Source organism: Phoenix dactylifera, chromosome 11, assembly GCF_009389715.1.
Source record: "Phoenix dactylifera cultivar Barhee BC4 chromosome 11, palm_55x_up_171113_PBpolish2nd_filt_p, whole genome shotgun sequence".
In the NCBI taxonomy this organism is placed as follows: domain Eukaryota; kingdom Viridiplantae; phylum Streptophyta; class Magnoliopsida; order Arecales; family Arecaceae; genus Phoenix; species Phoenix dactylifera.
In genome coordinates this window covers 20,362,732-20,383,898 of record NC_052402.1, presented here as the reverse complement: position 1 = coordinate 20,383,898, position 21,167 = coordinate 20,362,732, and the positions used below count along the sequence as shown (strand labels likewise).

Here is a 21,167-nt window from a genome sequence, read left to right as displayed (position 1 = left end):
AATAGTTGTTCATTTAAAATAAAGTTAGACATAAGGGATCCATGAAGAAGTAGCTCGCAGCATCAACATTCTTCTTGGCCTACATGTCAAGGTCGATAGGCTAATATTAACCGATTCTCGGCAATTAGGTTGCCGGTTGTAGTTCAAAATAAGCATAGTGTTTATTATAAAGCCTCCATAAAAATTAATATTCTCACATCTTAACAAGCGGCGTGCACGCTCCTTCGCGTTGAAGTATCATAAAAACGAGACAGCCGTTATTAATAAGCCGTTATAAATGCCATCTCGCTTTTCCTAAGGCCAACAGTTCCCACAGTGGAGTAGTGGCCACAGTAGCGGTGGTAATCATAGATTTCACCACCTTCACCGCCACTCCTCTCCATCCGAGGCCGAGGTCGCGACAATGGGAGGCCACGCGCTGCTCCCTCCCACCTCGCCCCTCCTCGGCGCCGTTCTCCTCCTCTTCTGTGAGTCCTCTCCCCTTTTCCTTCTCAACGTCTTTCCATATGTTCGCTTCTTTTCCTCTCTATCTCTTCTCGTCTTCCTCGCTCGAGCCGCCAAGAAATCTCAGCTTCTTCTTTCTCCTGGTTTTCTTGTTGATATCTTGGGTTATCAAGTTAGGAGTTGGAAATTTTTGACGGCATTTTGATTTTAAGCTCGAAATTCAAGTTTCAGGCTGCGGTGTGCTGGTAATCTATCTTGGTTCTTGATTTCGAAGAGGGTTTTTAGATTGTTTTGTTGTTTAACGAATTCGTCGTGAATTTCTGACGGAGGTTGAAATTTCTTGCGTAAATTGTGGTGGAACATTGGTTCTTGTGAAGAGCTCTGGTATTTGTGAACTTTCTCGAAGCTAGGTTTAGGGTTTGGATATTTCTTGTTTCCCCTCTAAATTGGTGATTCAAAATAGGTTTTTGCGAGAAGTTCTTGTTCTTTGTGTACTTTCTTGAAGCTCGGTTTAGGACTTGGATGTGGTTAGTTGACTTTCCGGAGATTTCACTGTGGTCTGTATTGATATTTTTGTGAAATTTGTTCTGTGTGTGAGGATCCTGGGACTGTACTTACTTCGGACTTCCTCTGTTTAGATGATGTGACGCATTGTTTTTTTTTTAACCAGTTATCCTGATAAAAAAAATGTGATGTCGTAGAATGATTTCAATTTGTCATTTTTATTTTATGATGTGCGTCGTTGCTTTTGGATGAACATGGTAGCTGATTCAGCAATCCGGTATATTGCTTAGGATGAGGTGCATGGCGATGTCTGAGTTTCTGTTTTAGCCTTCATTTGCAACAAGCCATTTACTCCAGTAGAGACTATTACGAGATTGGTTTTGATCCTTAGGCATGGTTTTCCCGGATTTAGGATTATGAATTACATTTTTTTTCCAGTGAGCATATTGCACAATCTTGTTATTAAGAAATCATGATAAAATGACAACAAATGCATGAAAGAATCATAAAGGCAGTCCACATATTTTATTGTCTATTGCTTTGGGTATAACTTTATGCTTATTGTTTAAAATTGACGGAAGCTTTTCATGTCTAGGGTCCCTATTAAAACACCTGTCATTGTGATCTAGACCAATTTTCCAGTCATAAGGAGGTAAACTTAAGGACATTGTGGAAGCTGGTGATCTTGGAGGAAATAACTTGTCAATATGGGTAGCAATGAGTCAGATACTGGTTGAATCTTGCAAGATTAGATCACTACCCATAGCGACTCTGGTATAAACTAGAATCAGGTCTGTTATCGGATAGTTATTAAATATCCCATTCAGCTGTTTTTGGCATTCCCCAGTAGTTAATTTTCCTTAAACATTTGAATCAACTAAAAGCTGTTGAGGTCGGAGCAAGGATTCATCAAATCAGGTCTTTAAAGCATTAAACCTACAAAACAAAGAGAAAATATTGGACTACAGGGGCAAAAACAGAGCGGTTCTCATTCAGCCCTTTTATAGAGGGATTAAGCAAGCAAACTTGCTGGTTTCTAGCTGGTTCCCGCATAGCTGATCTGTTTCAATGACAACATCGGACATTGGATGAGCATCATCACTCTAAAAGCTAATAATCCTGTAATATATACACCATATCAGTAGAAAATAATGTGCAACCATAAGCATAATATGTAATATCTATGTTATACCATACTAATTTGATCCAACTGATGCAATATATCTGTTACTAAGTATTCTGTTAGTTTGGTGGCATAATTTCAATATTTGGCAGTTAATTCTGGCACTCTATTTTTAAGGTATTTTATGTTTTAACTTGAGCCTTTTTTTTTTTAAATTTAGCAAATCTTTGTTTCCTCTTCCATCTTTATATTTGGAAGATTTAGAAGACAAGCCTTTGTCCACCTCATTTTGTTTCATTTTAACATTTACCTGACATGCTTTGGTTAGGCATTGTGTTTTAATGCAGCATAACGTTTTGCTGCTCTCTCTTTTTCTATCTGTAACCAATCAGTTTGCTTGTCATTCAGGTTTGCAAGAACTCTGCTGCAAATGGGACGATGTAATTGTTCATGGATTTCCATTGTTGGATCACATGGACTCTGTGCTGACAGCAGAAAAGAATGTTATGATGCCTGATACTTCCCCGAACAGTTCTCCTCAACCATTTGTTCCTCTTCTTGCACCTTCTCCAATGACACCATTTTTCAACAATAGTTCACCGAAATTATCAGGTTTTGCAGCTTAAAGTTATATTATATCTTACAAAGCTGAATAAATAATTGGTCAAGCTGCATGAACTGCATTCATGGTGCCTCCTTTCTTGTAGGACGGTGTACATTAAACTTCTCTGCTGTTGAGAGCTTGATAAGTACAACTGCTGTCGATTGTTTGGCGTCCTTTGCTCCTTTCTTGGCCAACGTAATCTGTTGCCCTCAGTTTCAGGCCACCCTGGTCATTCTGATAGGGCAATCAAGTAAATACACAGGAATGCTTGCTTTGGATTCTACTCATGCAAACTATTGCCTATCAGATTTTCAACAGATCTTAGAAAGTCGCGGGGCCAGTAATAATCTTCAAAAAATTTGCTCAATCCACCCATTAAACCTCACTGATAGCTCTTGCCCTGTCAATAATATCAATAATTTTGAGAGTGTTGTTGACTCCTCTAGACTCCTGGTTGCCTGTGGGAAAGTTGATGCTGTGAATGAATGTTGCAGCCAAATATGTCAAAATGCTATACTTGAAGCTGCCAAAAAGATTGCTTTGAGAGATGGTGGCTTGACGAGTATGGATATTACTAACAACTTGCCTGAGCACTACTCTAGAATTGCTGGTTGCAGAAGCATTGTCCTCAGATGGCTATCCAGTAGACTTGATCCATTATCTGCCAAGCATGTACTTAGACGAATATCCAACTGCAATGTTAATGAAGGTAGCTAGAAAAGAAACCTTTGCCTGTTGCGCTATGATAAAAATATAGTGCTTGAGAAATCTTTAATTAGCTCAAGTACCAATTCAACTTGGTGTGCTCCTGTATGCATTTATTACTTTCTATTTCTATTTCTATTTTTTTTTTTTTTAAATCTTTTCAGTTGAGGTTGAGTGGTTTAACTAGACTGAGCTTAGTTGAAGTGGCTGTTAGATAACATGAAGACAACTGCCTGAAACGTAATCAAAGATGGTCATCTTGTTGACTGAAGTTGTTTGAAGAATTATGTGAAGGGAAGAACTGACTTCCAACCATTGAAAGCCTATGTTCTTCATAAGTTGGATGGTTGCTATGAATTTTGATACAAGTTTCTTTTTTTTTTCTTTTTTTCCTTTTTGATGGAACCGATGCAAGTAATGTTTCATTAATTCATAATGCAAACACTACTGGCTTTATGAATCCTTATTTATTGTCTTCTCCTGGGAATATCAAAGTATGCCTCGAACTAATACTTAGTTGGTTTTTATGATCCCTTTTAGACTCATTAACTGATTAAGTTTTCCTAGTTTGGTTCTGCGAATAAATGAGTACAAGTCCAACCGACTAACTTAGTGCTATATTAAAATTAACCATGTTACTAGTAGATTCTTTTTTTTTCTTTTGTTTTTTTTTTTTTTTTTTTTTTGAGAAGAAGAATCCTCACTTTTAGCCTTTCTGAATAGGTTGTAAATATCATAGCTGTTTGATTGTTCTTCTTTAGCCACTCCCAAGTTATTTACCATTATCTTATGCATCAGAATTTACATCCTGCATTTTTCCTTTCATGTTTGCTCTAGCTGACCTCACATTGAAGCTCTGTTTTATGGAATGTGTACCTTCAGTACTGTCTTCTTTTGTTGCAATTGAGAAAACCTATATCTAGTAATAATGTACTTGCTAAAAAACTGTAGAATGCTTTCTTGTATTGCTAAGCTTTTTAATCTATTGACCTAAATTTAGTTTTAGTTGTATATGATGCTTACTGTATTACTATTTCTATCTTGTTCAGTTCTTATTCTGTTGGTTTTTGCATATTGTTCCACTCAATGCTTCTATGTTGTATTTTAAGAATTTTGGTATCTCACCTTAATTGTTTTCTTCATTTATGTTGTTATAATACCAACTATATTTAACTTCAAAAGCCTCACCAATAAGTTTGCATTTATTGCTGCAGTATGTCCTTTAGTTTTTCCAAATACCACAAAAGTTGCGGAGTTCTGTGGGAACAGGATCAAGAATCATACTGCATGCTGCCATTCCATGAGCAATTATGTATCTCACTTGCAAAAGCAAAGTTTCATAACCAATTTACAAGCATTGGATTGTGCTGCATTGCTTGGTCTGAAGTTGCAAAAAATGAATGTTATCACAAACATCTATAGTTTCTGCCAGATAACTCTCAAAGATTTTTCACTCCAAGGTTAGTTGTAAGAAACCTTCAGCTATTATGCTGGTACCTGTAGATTATTTTTCTGCATTCAATTAATTGACATACTAACACAAATTTATCTTGTTCTTGGGTGGCTGTGATCATTTGTTCAAATGGTGAACCAGTTGGATCTCAAGGTAATATTTATGGCTCAACCTTAATTATGCTTTTTTCTCCCCCTTCCAACATGTATCACAACAGACTGATTTGCTTGTCGTAAATATAGCCATAGTGAACATTATATTGCAATCTTGTCATAACGTTTTATGAATGAAATGATTCAGCTGTTAACTCTGCATGTAGATGGTGATTAGTGATGCTCAACCGGATTTATTTGTATCTTGCTTTTGTTGTCTCTTTTTGCTAAGTAGGCTGGATTGAGTTAGTTCACCTTATCAATATGGATATGGTCCAAGAAATATTGGAAGAAGATAGATTTTCCTCAAATCACTCAACTTGAATCTCTGAAAAGAAATTTAGAAAAAGGTAGAAAAATTGCTGAAAGTAAGGTTTAGATTTCTTTTCTTTCATTCATTATTCGTTGATCAAAAATTGAGGTGTATAGTCTCTATTTATAATAGTAGTAGTGAGGTCTACTCTTGCACAAGTCAAATTCCTGTTATAGTTCGAATAGGATTAGCTTTCCAAAAATAAATATGACAAGTAGAAATAAATGCAAAAAAGCTAAAATTCTGTAGGAGGGAGATCTCGGCTCGTAAATCAACTTTGCTTTCTATCATTCCACCTAATTCTTTCTAGATTGGGAGATACGTCCAGTTAAAATCTTTTCTATTTTTTTTTTCAAATTGACTGGCTTGTTTTGGAGCCTAAACGTTGGAGTTTCGGCCAGTTTCTACCTCTTTAGAGGTTGGCGCTATGTTGTAAATATCGGAAAGGTACTCGATTTGAAAAAAAAGATCATCTTAATCATATATTATATGACTAAGTTATAACCTCCAGAAGTTTGGCATGTGATTCAGCTTTCCGATATGATGGATCTCTCTCCTATATCCCATCCAGTCTGATCCATAGTGGCCAAGATGATCCGCTTTGAGTTTAGTGATCCTTCTGGATTAGTGATACTCCTATTTATGAGATTTAGCTCCCACTAAATTAGAACTGAAGATGGAAAAACGTCTATTTCTTCGCCTCGTGGCTTTGCTTGGAGATGGTTTTCGGTCTTGGTCTTCTTCGCTAGATGGTAGATCTTCGTCTCCAGATGTGGGAGATAGCTTCGCTTCAATAGTTGTTGGTGTTTGTGTTGAAGGTGTCGCCAATTGAGACACGATCTCGGTGAGTTTGGCAATTTTGTCTTTTAGTTATGAGAAATGTTTCTTTATTTCATCATCCATCGAGGTAAAATTAGTAGCCATACTCGTTTTTATCTTTCGATGTATTTTAAGCATAGATAATTCTTCTTCTGTCTGCTTGTATTGCTTGTGCGTCTAGACCACAAATTAAGGCTCCCATAAATATAGAGGACTGAGGCTCTGATATCAGCCCAATCAAATTGACGAGAAGATTTTCCTCAACCTTTTCAACTCAAATCAAAAAATTGGCGAAAGTAGGGTTTAGGTCTTCTTTCTTTTCATTAATTATTCATTGATCAAAAACCGAGGTACATACTCTCTATTTATAATAGTAGTAGTAATGAGGTCCATCCTTGCACAATTCGGATCATATTTCTCTTCTAGTTCGAATAGGATTAGCTTTCTAAAAATAAACATGACTAATAGAAATAAATATGAAAAAAATAAAATTGTACAAGAGGTAGATTTCGACTCCTCCATCACTGTTATTTTCTATTGCTCCATCCAATTGTTCCTAGATTGAAAGATATGTCCGGTCAAAATCTCTCTCTCAAAAAAAAAAAATGGTTTGACTTGCTTATTTTGGAGCCCAAATGATGGAATTTTGGTCCATTTTAACCATCTAAGGGGTTGGCGCTGCATTATAGATCTTAAAAAGTTATTCAATTTGAATAAAATGTCATCTCAATCAGATGTCGTATGATTAAGTTATGACCTTGGAAAATTTGGCATGTGATTCGGCTTCCCGATGTGATTCGGCTATCTAGCCCTACCTATAGTGTTCAAAGTGGTTCATATCGAGTTTGGTGATCCTTCTGGATCAAGGGAATACCTTCTCTTTGATCTATGTGCATGTGCTTGGACATGTGTATATGTGGGGGTGTGTGTGCATGTATGTGGGGAGGGGGAGGGGAATTGGGAGTAGAGGGCAGGGGATATTAAAGAACTTGTGGAGTTAACGCTGTGGCTGCAAATAAACCAACATTTGAGCTGCTTAATGTTGGGTCATTATATGAAAGGGTGTTGAAACTTGAGCAGAGCTTAATTATGAATGTTTAACCTTGTTTTTTTTTCTTTGCTGAATGAGCTTGAGCTTCCTACAGTGTTCAGCTTTGGCTTGTACGAAAGTTGAGCCTTAAATGAGGCTTCAGCTTGGCTTGTTTCCCAATTGTACAAGCTCCACATATGCTGTTATCAAGCCTAACCTGAGCTGCTCGTGAACGTGTTGGTTCATCTACAACCATAGCTGTGCATCTAAAAATAAACCTAAAAATAACATGAACAGTTGGTTCGTTTGCAGTCACTACGATGTATCTAAAACTTCTTTTAAAGAAAATAAACTTTAATGATATGAACTCTTGCACATTCAAACAGTTGCAAATATGATGACTAGGGCTTTATTTTTTATTTTCATTACCGATGACCAGGGCTTTATTTTTTATTATTTTCATTACCGATGACTAGGCTTTACATGTTACCTAATAATCACATAACTTGGCCTGATTAACCCAGATAATGGTTTTTCTTTTAGATGTTAGATGCAAATTCGTACTGATTGTATTTCTGTCCTACATGTAGAACCTCATTATGTAATCTACTCATGGTTGAGTTAGATTGGTATCATGCTTGATGGCCTAATAATTGGCCTGATATGTGTCCATGTGTGCTGCACATGCAACTAAATTAATAGGATGAGACCTGAGACAAGAGAGTACTTTGGTGAAAAATTAGACTCTGAATTGTCCTTGAAGCAAAGTTTATACACTAATTAATTGAGAGGAATATTGATACGGGAAAAATGGTTCTATTTCTATAGATGGAAGTAATTCCATTATGAGATTTTTCAGTTTTCGTTTCCAGAAACTAATGATTGCACTCTTGATTATTGGAACAATACTCTCAGCCTGTGTAGTTTAATTTCTTCTTGAAACTTTGTTTAGAAAGTAGTGCATCCATAAAGGGAGTTTATATTATAATTCTACCTTCTTTTTAACCAGAGAAGCACCATGGTGAAAGTGACTTCATCCCATCATAAACATGTTGATTATTCACAGTCTGAGGCATGCACATTGCACATGCTGCCTTTGTACAAATTAAGGTCATCGATAATCAGAGGTTCTCCTGTTGTTACTAATAGTTTCACATATGGCTGGTTTTGTTGTAAGTTTTTAAGTATAAATGTGAGGAGTTTATCTATTTATTCAAGTTTTTAAGGGGTTGTATAACTAGAGCACTTGATTAGATCGCCAATAGCTATTTCATTGACCATGTGGCAGTGGGAAGGGGACTAGCCGGAGTGTTAAAAGCAAGGTTGCTGAACTGGTACGAGATGTCAGTACCGGTACGTACTATATTGACTTGAGGTTTACTGGAACTAGGGGGAGGGTGAGGGAGAATTGGGGGGAGGGGGAGAGAGAGAGAGAGAGAGAGAGAGAGAGAGAGGGGGGGGGGGGGGGGGGGCAGGAGGGACGACATACCTCCAATGTTGTCAGCATCTTGGTCATTGGCAATGGCGGTGCAAGACTCTAACCCTAGCAAGGGGTTGCGACCTACGAAAGGCGAGGATGATCAGGAGAGGGGAGAGGGGAGAGGATTAGAGAGAGGGACAGAGGGGAGAGGAGAGGGAAGGATTGAGAGAGAAGGATACAGGGGAAAGGTGAGGAAGATCGGGTGAGAGGGGAGAATGATTGGGAGAGTCATGATTCATGACTCAAATTATAAACCACCGAGCCACCTGTTTTGGGTTGGAACAGTCCAAAATGGCTTGAAATGGGCAGAACCAAAAGGTTCAAGCCGGTTCAGCCTAGGTCTCAACTGGAACCGACTCAGGTAGGCAAACTGCCCTGATTCTTGGCCAGTCGAGTCCAGTATGATGTGAATCGCCTAGTTCATGAGGTTCAGCAGCTCTTGTTAAAAGGGATGATCTAGACCTTGAGGTAACACATTGCTTGACCATGATAGTTGGATGGAACAAAGTGCAATGCATCTAATTGGAATAAGCATGGAGGATCAACAATTTTTCGCTTGTATCCACTACATGAACTTTGATTGCATTATACCAATGATATCCCCTTCCTCTCACATATACACATGAACAAGACCCCTGAGAACATAAACATAAATCTGATTTTTTTTCTCATCATTTTTGTAAAAAATATTGTTGTTTAACTATCTGAAATTAGAATATAGAGTGCGGCAAAGAAATGAAGGAATTCTCCAGAGTTTGGGATATTGATTTTTAGCCTTTTTGTTTTTGGTAATTCAATCTTAGTGAATATTTATTTGTCACCAGATTGATAAGCTAATATACTATTCATGCAACGTGTGCCCTATCCTTCTCTTATAAGAATTCCCTAGTTCTTAGTTGGATTTAAAACTTGTGTGTTGCTCAACGAACAATTGAAGTTTATTTGATATTTCTTGTTCTTGTTGCATACTTCTTTGTTGTATCTTGACCTTAAGTTACCCATGACTCAACTTTGGCATCATCCATTAGTTATCGTATCATCTTCCATTGGTCATCTTATATCCATTTTCCTACATGTCATTTCAGGTTATATCAATTTGATCTTTGCCTACTAAAATGGTTTATTTAACTTTACACCAAGGTATGCTATATCGGTTTGAACCGAGCGGTATGAGGTGTACCATCCCATACCCAGTTCGGTACCAATACCCGGTACGGGTGGCGTATCGACACTCGGTACGCCAAAAAATTTCGTACCATACCGTACCGACAATGTGCTAGTGTGGCACCGGTACAGGGTCCAGTACAGAGACGGCAGACGATGCTTTACACCTTCCATTATGCCTATATCAAATATGCCTCCTGTACTACTATGTCTATGTTTTGATATCTTGTTATATATTTTCGTGGTTAACTGTCTTGAAAAACTGAAACTGAATGTGACTAAATGTGTGCTCCTTTTACTTTTCAACCTTCCTTCCTACATGGCAAGTCATAGTGAAGATAACTGAGTGGAGCTTTCTATAAATTAATATTTGGAAAATGCACTTAAAAAAATCTTTCTTACTCCTTTCGTAATAATTATATAAATTAATTGTAATGGTTACCTTCCCAGTTCGAGCAATATATTTGTTGTTTCATGATCATTTGGTAGAGATTTCCACTAGAATAAAAAGGAGCACCGATTTTGTTGATGGTTGTTTGACATTATATTTTTGAGCTTGAACTTTTTGTTCAGCATAAGATTTTTAACAAGGAAGGTAGTACCAGAACCGACATTTGTGCTGGTTGGCCAGCGAGATGGTATGGTACGCCTTCGTGCCGTGCCGTTCCGGTGTGAAGTGATAGGCAAAACTGGAAGGAAGGGGGAGAGGGAGTAAAAAAGAGAGAGAAATAGAGGGAGAGAGGAAGGGAGGGAGAGAGGGAGAGGGCGGCGGCCGGAACAAGGGCAAAGGAGGGGGGATAGAGGGATTTTGAAGCCCTCTTTCCTCCATATATCGGAACAGAAGTAAATTCCTTGTTTCCCAATGAAACAAGGGTTTCAGCCCCTTTTTATATATTTTTTCGATTTTTTACTTGTTATTTTCTTTTTTATATTTTTCCTTTTTTTATTTTTTTAAATTTTTTTAAGTGAACAAGGGGCCCTCCCTCATCTCTGTTCTAGCCGCCAGCCACTCTCTCTCTCTCCCCCTTTCTCCCTTCCCCCTCTCTCTATTCCTCCCTCTCTTTTTCTCCCCCTCCCTTTCCACCAGTTTCTTGTTTTGGAGGCCGAAACCACCCCGGTCTACCACCAGTATGGTTCAGTACGTCCCGAACCGTGCGATTCGGGATGGTTTCGCCAACGTTGTGATGTTGGACAATAGGGAAAGAAAGAAAGAGAGAAGGAGAGAGGAGAAATAGAGGAGAGAGGAGGGAGGAGGAGGAAGAAGAGCTAGGCTTCGCACCTATCCCCGCTCAGGGTTTCACATGCTAGAGCTAAAGAAAGGAATTCAGAAATTTTTTTATTCATAGCATAACCTTAAGCGATGTACGGTCCAACATATTTATAAGATCCAGAAAAATGCAAAAGACCCCAAAAAAAAACTAGTCTTACAAAAGACGCTCAAAATAACGAAATACCAAAATAAGCCCTAAAGACTGTCAAATAACAAAATATTCTAATAGGCCCAAATAACATAAAATCACTCCAAAATAAAATCAAACTGGCTGGACCATCCTCCTGTGGCGACCGTAGACCCGAGTGATAGATGACCTGGCACTGGTGTCCGCGCCACGTTGGTTCTTAGGATTGCTTTAAAACTTATCATAGTTAAAGGCAAAACCCAGTATGGTATAAATCATATTCTATCTATTCAAATAATGCTTTTTGCATATCAGGTTATGCAAATAGCATAGACTAAATCTTTGGGCAAATCCCAGATAAAATTCATTTTGAAAAATCAAGTACTTAATCATATACCATGTAGTTGTCTCTATATAATTGTTGTCAAAACTGTTGATATTGTTTGAAATCATATATTAATTATTGTTCTTTCAAGTTTTGCTCCAGAGTCTGGATGCCTCCTTCCAAGCTTGCCATCAGATGCAACATTTGACCCTTCTTCTGGAATCAGCTTCACCTGTGATCTGAATGACAATATTGCAGCTCCATGGCCCTCTGCATCTGGACCTCCAACATCTTCCTGCAACAAATGTATGTCCGTTATCTGTATAAATGTGTAATTTACTTGTTTCTTCTTCTTCTTTCCCTGCTATCTTTGCTTAGGATCATGAAATGAGCACCAAAATATGCAGTTTTAATCCAGAAAAGATTTGGTGGGCTCATATATTTGTTTCATTTGGTTAGTAAGTTGCATGAGTTTTAGTTACATGAGATGCAACATTAAAAATATTAAGTCACTGTACCATGCCTTCCTGAGATACTGCTAATGCCCTTGTGATTTTATGAATGACTTGCAACCTGTAACTTGGAAAAACTTTCAACTTGAATTAAACCATGGGGCTATGATGCAATTGACATGGGCAATGGTGTTGCTTGGTGGCACGAATATGGGTATCTGACATGACATTCCTAAAATCCAGATATGACAGACAACGAGTTCATATTTACATACATATGTGCATGTTTTTTTTTTCCAGTAACCTGTACATGTATATTAGTTATTTATGTGATATATTAGAAGTGAAGTTGCTTTTTTCTATTATAGTCTAAAAATTTAAATATAGAAACTTAACCTTGTATCTAATCATGTCACGTAATAGATTTATGAACTTTCTCTTGTGAGTGCAATAGGGCCAGTATGCTTGCTTGATGTATTGCTAGTAGTAGCTGGAGCACTGTTTAAGTTTTGTTAGAAGTTTTCTTCAAGTACTATATCTACTTGCCCTTTCCATCCGAGCCTCTGACATCTTCCTGCAACAAGTGTTTGTCCATGTGTCACACAAATGTCTATTTTACTTGTTTCATTTTCTTCTTTCCCCTGCCATTTGGTTTGATTGTGAAATGTTCACCAAAATATGCAGTTCTATTCTAGAAAAGATTTCGTGGGCTTATATATTTGTTTCAGCTTCATTTAAGGTTGTAAGTTACATGAGTTTATTTGATAACAAAGGACACAACTTTAAATAATTGAAGGACCATACCATACCTGCCTAAAATACTGCTACTACCCCTGTTATTCTATGAATTATTTGTAACCTGTGACTTAAAAAAAAAAATCAACACGTCTTCTTGAATTAAAGCATAGAGCTGACATGTGCAATGGACTCACTTGGTGGCACAAATATGGGTATCTGACATGGCATTCCTAAAATCTAGGGATGATAGCATGGCCATATACATGTACATGCATGTGAACATGTTTTTTTTATCAATAATCCATGCATGTATGTTAGTTATATATTGGTTATATTGAGCGTCAAGCTTTTTTCTATTATAGACTGAAAAAAGAAAATATAAAAACTTAACCTTTTATCCAATATTGCATGCTTATGTGATCGCTTGATGCATCGATAGTAGTAGCTGAAGCACTGCTATTTAAATTTTTTTTTTCGAACTTTTCTTCTTTAAGTACTATATCTTCTTGGCCCTTTGCATTTGAACTGCCAACATCTTCCTGCGACAAGTGTATGTCCGTGGGCCATAAAAAATATCTGGTTTGTTTCTCCTTCTTCTTTTCCCTACCATCTTTGCTTTGGATTTTGAAATGTGCACCATGCAGTTTTATTCCAGAAAAGGTTTGGTGGGCTCATATATTTGTTTCAGCTTTCTTTAAGGTAATAAGTGACATGAGTTTATTTAGTAACATGGAACATTAAAATATCAAATGACCATACAATACCTCGTAAGGGACTGCTAATACCCTTGTGATTTTATGAGTTACTTGCAACCTGTAACTTCAACCAAGGTAAGCCGATCTTTTTGATAACTGATATTTAGTTTGATAGGATTTGCTCGAATACCAAGCGGTCCATTTAGTTAGGGATGCTATATGCTTGGGTCTGGTCTGGTTACCTCCAAAGTCTAACCTGCATCATTGGTTGTTCTGGTCTAAATTCCTGCCCAAACACTATCCGTCCAAGAATCTCTGTCAAAGTGCAGGTCTGGGTACTACTAGATAATTTATAAGACTCATTAGCTTTATGTGTTGGATACTGGTATACTCTGACCTGTAACCTTCTGATGCTCATTGGGTTTGGATTGGTATAGTTCGAGTCTATGTCCAGGTAACAAACAGGTGCATATTATTGGGCTAGTCAAATTTCCTTTATGCTCTCAAAAATATTCATTAATCTCATAGCTTCAAAGTATTGATAATAACTTTTATGAGAATGTTTAGAATATGTGAGTAGAACTTTACATTATATTCCAGGTAAACTATTTAGTCCAGATCGAGTTGAGTTGCTAAAAATTAATTCCATGCCCTAGTTTGTTATTTGATAAGGTTGGGTCTGCTTCAGCTACATTTTTCTAGACCCAGATCTGGACCTGAAAACTTTTTTGGGGGCCTAAAGGGTTCCATATTGGCTCTGCGTCCATGAGAACCATGCTTTTGCATGGAAAAACAGCAGTTTGTATGTAATTCTGCTTAGACAACCTTTCTGATTGAATGCTTGACAGTTAATGAAACTAATTGACTTCTTGAAGCCACATATGTTTCTTTTCTTGCGTATGGAACTGATTTCATGAGTGATAAATTATGCATTCTTGATTTAAAAATCCATTTTTTTCCTTTTCATTTTGTGTTGTGTAACCTTGGGCATGTTCTCTTGATTTATGCAGCTGTCAACTTGCCGGCACTTCCAGCTGCAACATCTGCACACATTGGTTAGTATCATGGTTGCTATTCTAAATGTTTTCTTCACCCACCTTCATGCGCTCTCTTCCATTGATTTCTGAAGGGATTATCGTGAGGTTCTGTTTTGTTTGAATTTTCATATTTGAATAATGATGCACATTTGAAAAAAAATATAGCATTCACTCAAAAATATCTCTGTTTTGAGTTTTTAAGGTTGAGAAGGTCCCGCATTTTTAGGAATCAGGATATGTCTTTTTTCCCACAGGACGTATCTGTTGATATGATGTCACATATCCAATATTGCTTGTTCAGTGCTACTTGAGGAAGCAGACAACACTCAGCCCCTTTATTAGTGGAGCATCACCTCTTATCTCTTCCCACTACCTTATAGCACTGCTAGCTGCCATGTGGCATTATTGGCACTTGATATCATGGGTTATATTAAAAAAAGGCATCCCAGTGCATGAGGCTTCTGGCATTGTGGGGTTTGGAAAGGGTCGGATGTATGCAGCCTCACCTTTTTGTGTGGAGAGGCTGTTTCCATATTTTAAACTTATGCCATGGGTCACACGGTGAAATAAACTTAAAAAAATACAAAATAATCAATTCATTACTTATAAATTTTCTATAGCAATATTATAAAGCTAGAAGAAATGGTCTAGCTTATTACACGCGCATTTAAGCTCTAACTAAAAAATGTTTAGACCAATAAGAGCCCCCACTAGATTGAGAAATCTTTACAATGCCATTTCTAATTTGATGAACTATCTTAAAAGAATAATTACAGAAAGCAATTCAGTGAGCCATGAAGTATGACTTGAAAGAATGTTGTCATTTCCACATGTTACTTTGAATCTTTTTTGATCCATGAGCATTATATGTATTTCATGAAAACCATAATTTTTTGTTTTAAAAATTCTTTTAGTTTTGTTATTTAAAACAGAAAATTAAATTATGAAAACCTATACATTTTATCTATCAAGCCTACATCTGAATCAAGACAACTTTCAGTAGTAGAATGCATCTTTTTTTTTTTTGATGTTGATAGCAACATGCATCTTGACATGAATGTTCTTTTTTGACATGGTTTTTTAAAAAAATTGATAAAATCAACAACATATTTTAAATAAATCAGGGTAATCTTTCCCGTATCTTGAGGCTTCCATGAGGTGGCCTAATTCATGAAAGTTATGGCATGCCTTTTTCCGAAGTTTTGTATTGCAAAAATAAAAAAATACATATCTTTCCAGGTATATTATGGATGTATTGCTCCAGTTTCCTTAGTTGCAGCAAGAACCATACTTTCATCTTTTTTAGTACACTTAAACATTTAAATCTGTAATGATCTTAGCCTCAGAGGCAAGATTAATGATTTTCTTAGAAATAAAATGGAAAAGACAAGTGAAAATAATGAAAAGAAAAAACTTGTGCAGCCCAAATTTTTAGGGGGTTTTCACTGGGTTTTAGGGGTTGGGTGACAAGAACTGGTGCCTCTAAATGGGGGTCAACTGCAGTTGAAATTTTGAATGATGGTTTAATGGGTTGAGACACTTGTCATAAAGTCATTGAAGAGGGACGGAGGGATGGAGGGAGTATATCACTTAATTAACTTTTATATTAAATTCAGTAGTCTCATAGTATTTGTTCACAAGTATTTCTTTACATGTCAGTAGACTTAATTTCATTTGAATCAACTCATTTTACCTTTTATTCAAAAAGAAAAAAAAAGAAAAAGTTTTACCTAATGGTCTCAAGCTGGAACATTTGCAGAATGTAATTAGCCAGATAATACTCTTATACTGGACAAACATTGTCACACAAGACAAATCTAATACTCGACTATTTAATGGTCGATTGGCAACATAAGATATTCACGACAGGTTAATAAGTAACATGACTGCTGAAAACATCAACGTGTGAGTTGCATAAAACAAAGAATGCAATGTCTGAAGACTCTGAACTATGTTCAGATGGGGCTTCATTTAGGGCTCTTACCTTGCACCATATCTCTTGATAAAAGGGTTTGCATTTCTCCAATTTTATCATTCATTTTACTTATTTTGTATCATTCACTGTTGTAGAAATTCATCTTGCTTTTAAGGTTGTTGTGATGAAATTGCTTGCCATTTCTTTCTATTGCTTTTAAATAATTTGATGATGAATACTGAACCATGGCATTCATTGCTCACTATTTTTTTCAGCCATTGTGTTTTAGTCAATAGCCTTTCTCTTTGTTCAACAATGAAGAAGAAAAACCTTTTGAAAAAGAAAAGGAGCATCGGAGGAAAAGATGATTATTGAGTTAGGATGCAATCAAGAAGATTATTGAGGTAGCGTTGCAATGCATTACCAACAAAAGACACCAATTTCAGTGACCATTATAACATCACTAAATGCAATCATGCTTGAAGAAAAAGGACTCCACAGGTGATTTTGAGCCAAAATAAGACTTAAACTTAACAGACATAAGGACTAATGCATAATTCACTTAAAACTAGACCTAGGGTTTGCGGGGAGGGGCAGAGAGAGGAGGAGGAGGGAGGAGGGGGAGTTAAAGTGGTTTCCCATGCTTGCAGTGGGGGGGGGGGGGACGGGTTGTATCCAGAGGGCTGAGGAGTCACTGAGCGACCAAGGGGCTGGATGGAAGACTGGGGGCTGAATGGGGGAGGGGGGATGAGGGCCAATGATTCATTAAGAGTCAAGGATGATTGGGGTCAATTGATGGCGAGGAATGGGGCTTACCTAATGGGTAATTTGACAATGAGCGGTTGTGTTGGAGTTGAGGTGATGCCAGAGACAATAGATGGAAAGAGCTGTTGGCTTGGCTGATTGAGGAGCTGAGAAGTGGACAGCCGAGATGGTTATGGGAAGAAGGATGAGAAAATTAATATACTGAAACATTTTAATGTATAGTAAAATTATATTTTATTTACCTGACAAATTTTTATACGGATATGGGAATATGAATTTTGTTATGTCAGGAAGTTTTGGAAGATCAGAGATTGGATAATTTTTTCTTCTTGCAATCAGAGTTTTATGGAATTGACAAGTTTGATGGTTATCTTTCTCCATGGAGTAGATGAGATGGTAGAAATCTATATCATAGGTGAGATGTTGACAACCTACATCGACAGTGATGTAACAACTCCTTTTTTGAAGCCAGTGAGATGTCAAGCAGTGTTCTCTCACTTTTGTCCTTTGGTTACCAATTCTAGATTTTTCTTTTGCAGACTGTAATTGCCAACTTTTGGGGTAGAAAGGTGGCAACTGACAGATCTGGAACATAATCACCTTACCGCAATTTGGGAATCAAACTTAGCAATTTTCTGCACAACTCTCACCATTTTTTAATATAATCTCACTTAGATACTAATCATCATGGAACTGCTTCTAAAAATGCTCCTTTCCTTCCATTCCGACCGCATAACATGTTCATAGCAGGTCACCTACTTCAATCAGGTAGCAGTTTGGCTTCATACAAGTGAGGTGACTGATTTATTTTGCACGTGCTTGAAGATTTTGAGGAAGAAAAAAGTTACACAATGTTTGAATTGTAGATGCCATTTGTAAGCATTATTCGGTATTAGTTTGGATGAATGTTATTTGTGAGTGCAGTTTTAAGATGTTTAAACCGTTAGAGATAATGATTCAGCAAATCAAACTTTGTTGCTTATTCTCCTGGGCACAATTTTTTCTAAAGCTGTTTGGGAGGTTAGCATGTCCTTTTTTTTTTTTCCGATCAAGTTGGCTTTCTATTTTAGTTATTAATGCATTCTTTTTCAGGTGAAAATGGAATAGACATGAAGCTTCCTTTGTTCATTGGTTTGTTACTGGCTCTTCAAATGCTTTCATGATCCTGCGATGGTTTGTTACTGGCTCTTCAAATGCTTTCATGGTCCTGTGATGGATGGCAATTTCAATCATTATTATATCTGAAAGGATGCTGCTACCAAATAGTTGGGACGAGGCTAGATGGTTCATGCTGCTACTGGGCTGATATTGTTGGTCATCACATCCTTGATGGTAAGGATTCAAACGAAGACTTTGCCCAGCACAGTAGACTACGTTCTGCAACAGGCCTTTTTTATTGAAGTTCTGGCAACCATGATTCTTGCAAGTAATGTAATAATACTTGTAAAGGGAGGGGAAAAATCCGGAGTGAGGAAATATGTAATTAATTAGAGATAGATGTGCAATCCCATTTGGAGCTTCTTCATAGAAGCTTTTCCTAGATCTCCTTGTCGGCAGTCGAATGTAAATTTAGGCCAATCAATGCAATTATCTCCTCTCTAAGTGTCCACTAATTATTGTTGAAGTCTCCGCATGGACCCCAGGCCAATGGTTGGGCGTTGCTAAAATTAATCAATTGCTTGCACAAAACCCAGGGATCAGTGGCATGTGAAGTTCACCAGTGAGCTTTTTGATGGAAATTGAGAGACTTTGCTAATACAGCTAGAACCTGAAAAAACTAATAAACATTTATTATCATTGTAATACAATTCTTTAGTTATTTTCATATTACTTCTGAATTCTTGCAATTTTGCAGCAATATCATGTGAGATCAGCAAGCGTATTTGATTCATAGATCAGTTAAAGTTTTTTTCTTTTGAAAAAAAAAAGTTGTTTTGATATCTTTGTATGGTATCATAGCACAAAGTTTCACTGATTTTTGCAAAGGGAACACGTTAAAAGGAATATTATCAAATCAGACTTGTTAAACACTACCCATTAAAAAGCAATTCCATTTGTATAATTATGTACGAAAAGAAATCAAACAGCCCCATCTGAGCAACTAGTCTGAAGAGATGTCGAACTGGTCTCTAGTATTCTTATGACGGACATTAAGAAATATTCTGCCGGTTTTCTCTGGGATTATATCATCCTACGCCTAAATTAAGAAACCGAGATGACACGGTACGCAGGTGTTTATTATAAATATAAGATGATGGGGAAATCCATTTTCTGGAAACCATGTTGCATATCAGGTGCATTTAATCTGCACGAGGTCTTTTCGGGTGGACGAATAAGAATTGGATGGAATGAAAGCTGAACATGATCGGTCAAAAATTTTGAACAGGTTGGAAGTCTTCAAAGAGGATAGCTTAAACTATAGCTTTTGTATTTCTAGAGGATTGAGTCCGGAGTCACATTTCAGCTGTCACCTTTCGAATGCACCCGAATTGCCACCATTTCAGTAAATTCTGCTGCAATTATTCCACAACCCATTCAATCATGAAGAATAGGTTGTCCTTCCCCAAGAGCCAGCCATGCACGTTGGCGTTTTACAATCAAGAAGGTTTGTTGGGTTTAATCAACAAAGGAGCCAATTTGTCCTGGTCTATAATCTGGACTCAGTTTCTATGTTGCACCATATCTCACCTCATATCAACAGCTCCACTAATGGAAGCTCGCCATGTTGATGGAGTCCAAGGTTTCTGATTAGCAGTCTTGTTCCACTCATGGCTATTCTGTATATAGAGTTTAGGATTTGATTTAGTATTACGTGTGTGGATAAGGTGGAGGATAACAATTTGACTTCGCGCAAGTTGCTATCAGGTTCATATCAGCATTGCAACTTTTGTAAGCATTTATCTTTGAAATCTGTTAGTATGATGTACACTGCATGATGTTTGGCTAGAAATATAATCTAATAATTCATAGTTATCTTCTTTAGATACGGTATGAGCTCATTACTTGGTCAAACAATTTTTCTGTAATCTTCAGATGATGTGATATATACAGATTTACTCTAAAATTTCAATCTTTCTCTCATGTATATTATTATTCTATGAACCCATCATGTAGTCATAAAATCATCTGCTATGTTGCATAAATGTTAATTACTTATATATAGTAGCTAGATGTTTATGAAGGTAATATGCAAAAGAATACTTTATAAGGGTACATATGTAAACAAAATATTTGCAATGATATACACATAATTTTTAGATATTTATAAGGATATACATGTAAAATAGCCTTTTCACAAGGATTAAATGTTTAATTAAGAAACACCTTCTCTCTGAGTCTTCTAATGGATCCATCTGAAATAGGGTTTTTCGAGCATTTGCCCATCTTAATCTTCTTGTCTCCTATTTATTATTCATTAGTGCATCTTCATTTGATCAAATTTGTACTTCATAGTTTTCTTGAATGTATAATGGCATACAAGTGTATCATCACCCGAGTCTTCCCACAATATAAAAGCACTAGATTCTACCCCTTCATACAATAAATCGTGGTATCACATGTATTCATATGTGCTCAGCTTTGATTAAAATGAGGATTTTCTCAAAATCTCTAGTCCTAAGAGCATCTTACCTTCTTGCAGCCCAAGAGCATCATCAAGTCATTATTGTTGAATTTAGGAGAAGGTTCTAGGTTTGAATTTTGAGATAGGTGTTTCAGGTATTGGATCTAAATGATTTTACTAGATAGTTTTCCCTTGTTTTCCACCAAAGAAAAGAGAGAGAAAAAAAATGCAAATGTCATATGTTCAAATGGAAACATGAGGGGCATTTACTTTTTAGTTGAATTCCCTCTTAAATGCAATTAAAGTTGATGTTTTACCAAGTTCAATTAATTAATCCCAACATATATTCTACGCCTTCTAGCCAACATGTGCCATCTAATTAAGCATATTGTGCATCATTTATGTGCAAAAATTTATTTATTTATTTTTTTATTCTAGAGCAATCTTAAATAGATTTGAAGGTGAAAACAATTTATTTTCCTTTAATTTT

The 21,167-nt window shown here is 36.8% G+C and overlaps 1 protein-coding gene across 1 annotated transcript; it reads left to right on the top strand.

Moving 5' to 3' along the window:
- The first annotated feature begins 297 nt into the window (after window positions 1–297).
- LOC113463532 (uncharacterized GPI-anchored protein At1g61900-like) lies at window positions 298–18,739 on the top strand. The gene is made up of 8 exons (XM_039131856.1): window positions 298–467; window positions 2,480–2,683; window positions 2,779–3,384; window positions 4,595–4,840; window positions 4,975–4,986; window positions 11,676–11,819; window positions 14,409–14,453; window positions 18,208–18,739. Exons 1-8 carry the CDS (start codon window positions 404–406, stop codon window positions 18,276–18,278), a joined length of 1,392 nt encoding a protein of 463 aa, XP_038987784.1. The 5' UTR covers window positions 298–403; the 3' UTR covers window positions 18,279–18,739.
- Window positions 18,740–21,167: the final 2,428 nt, after the last annotated feature.

Coding starts and splice junctions, on each gene's coding strand:
- LOC113463532 (XM_039131856.1), top strand. CDS start 404: ATGGGAGGCCACGCGCTGCTCCCTCCCACCTCGCCCCTCCTCGGCGCC. Junction 2,684..2,778: donor TAGTTCACCGAAATTATCAG/GTTTTGCAGCTT, acceptor CCTTTCTTGTAG/GACGGTGTACATTAAACTTC. Junction 11,820..14,408: donor AACATCTTCCTGCAACAAAT/GTATGTCCGTTA, acceptor TGATTTATGCAG/CTGTCAACTTGCCGGCACTT.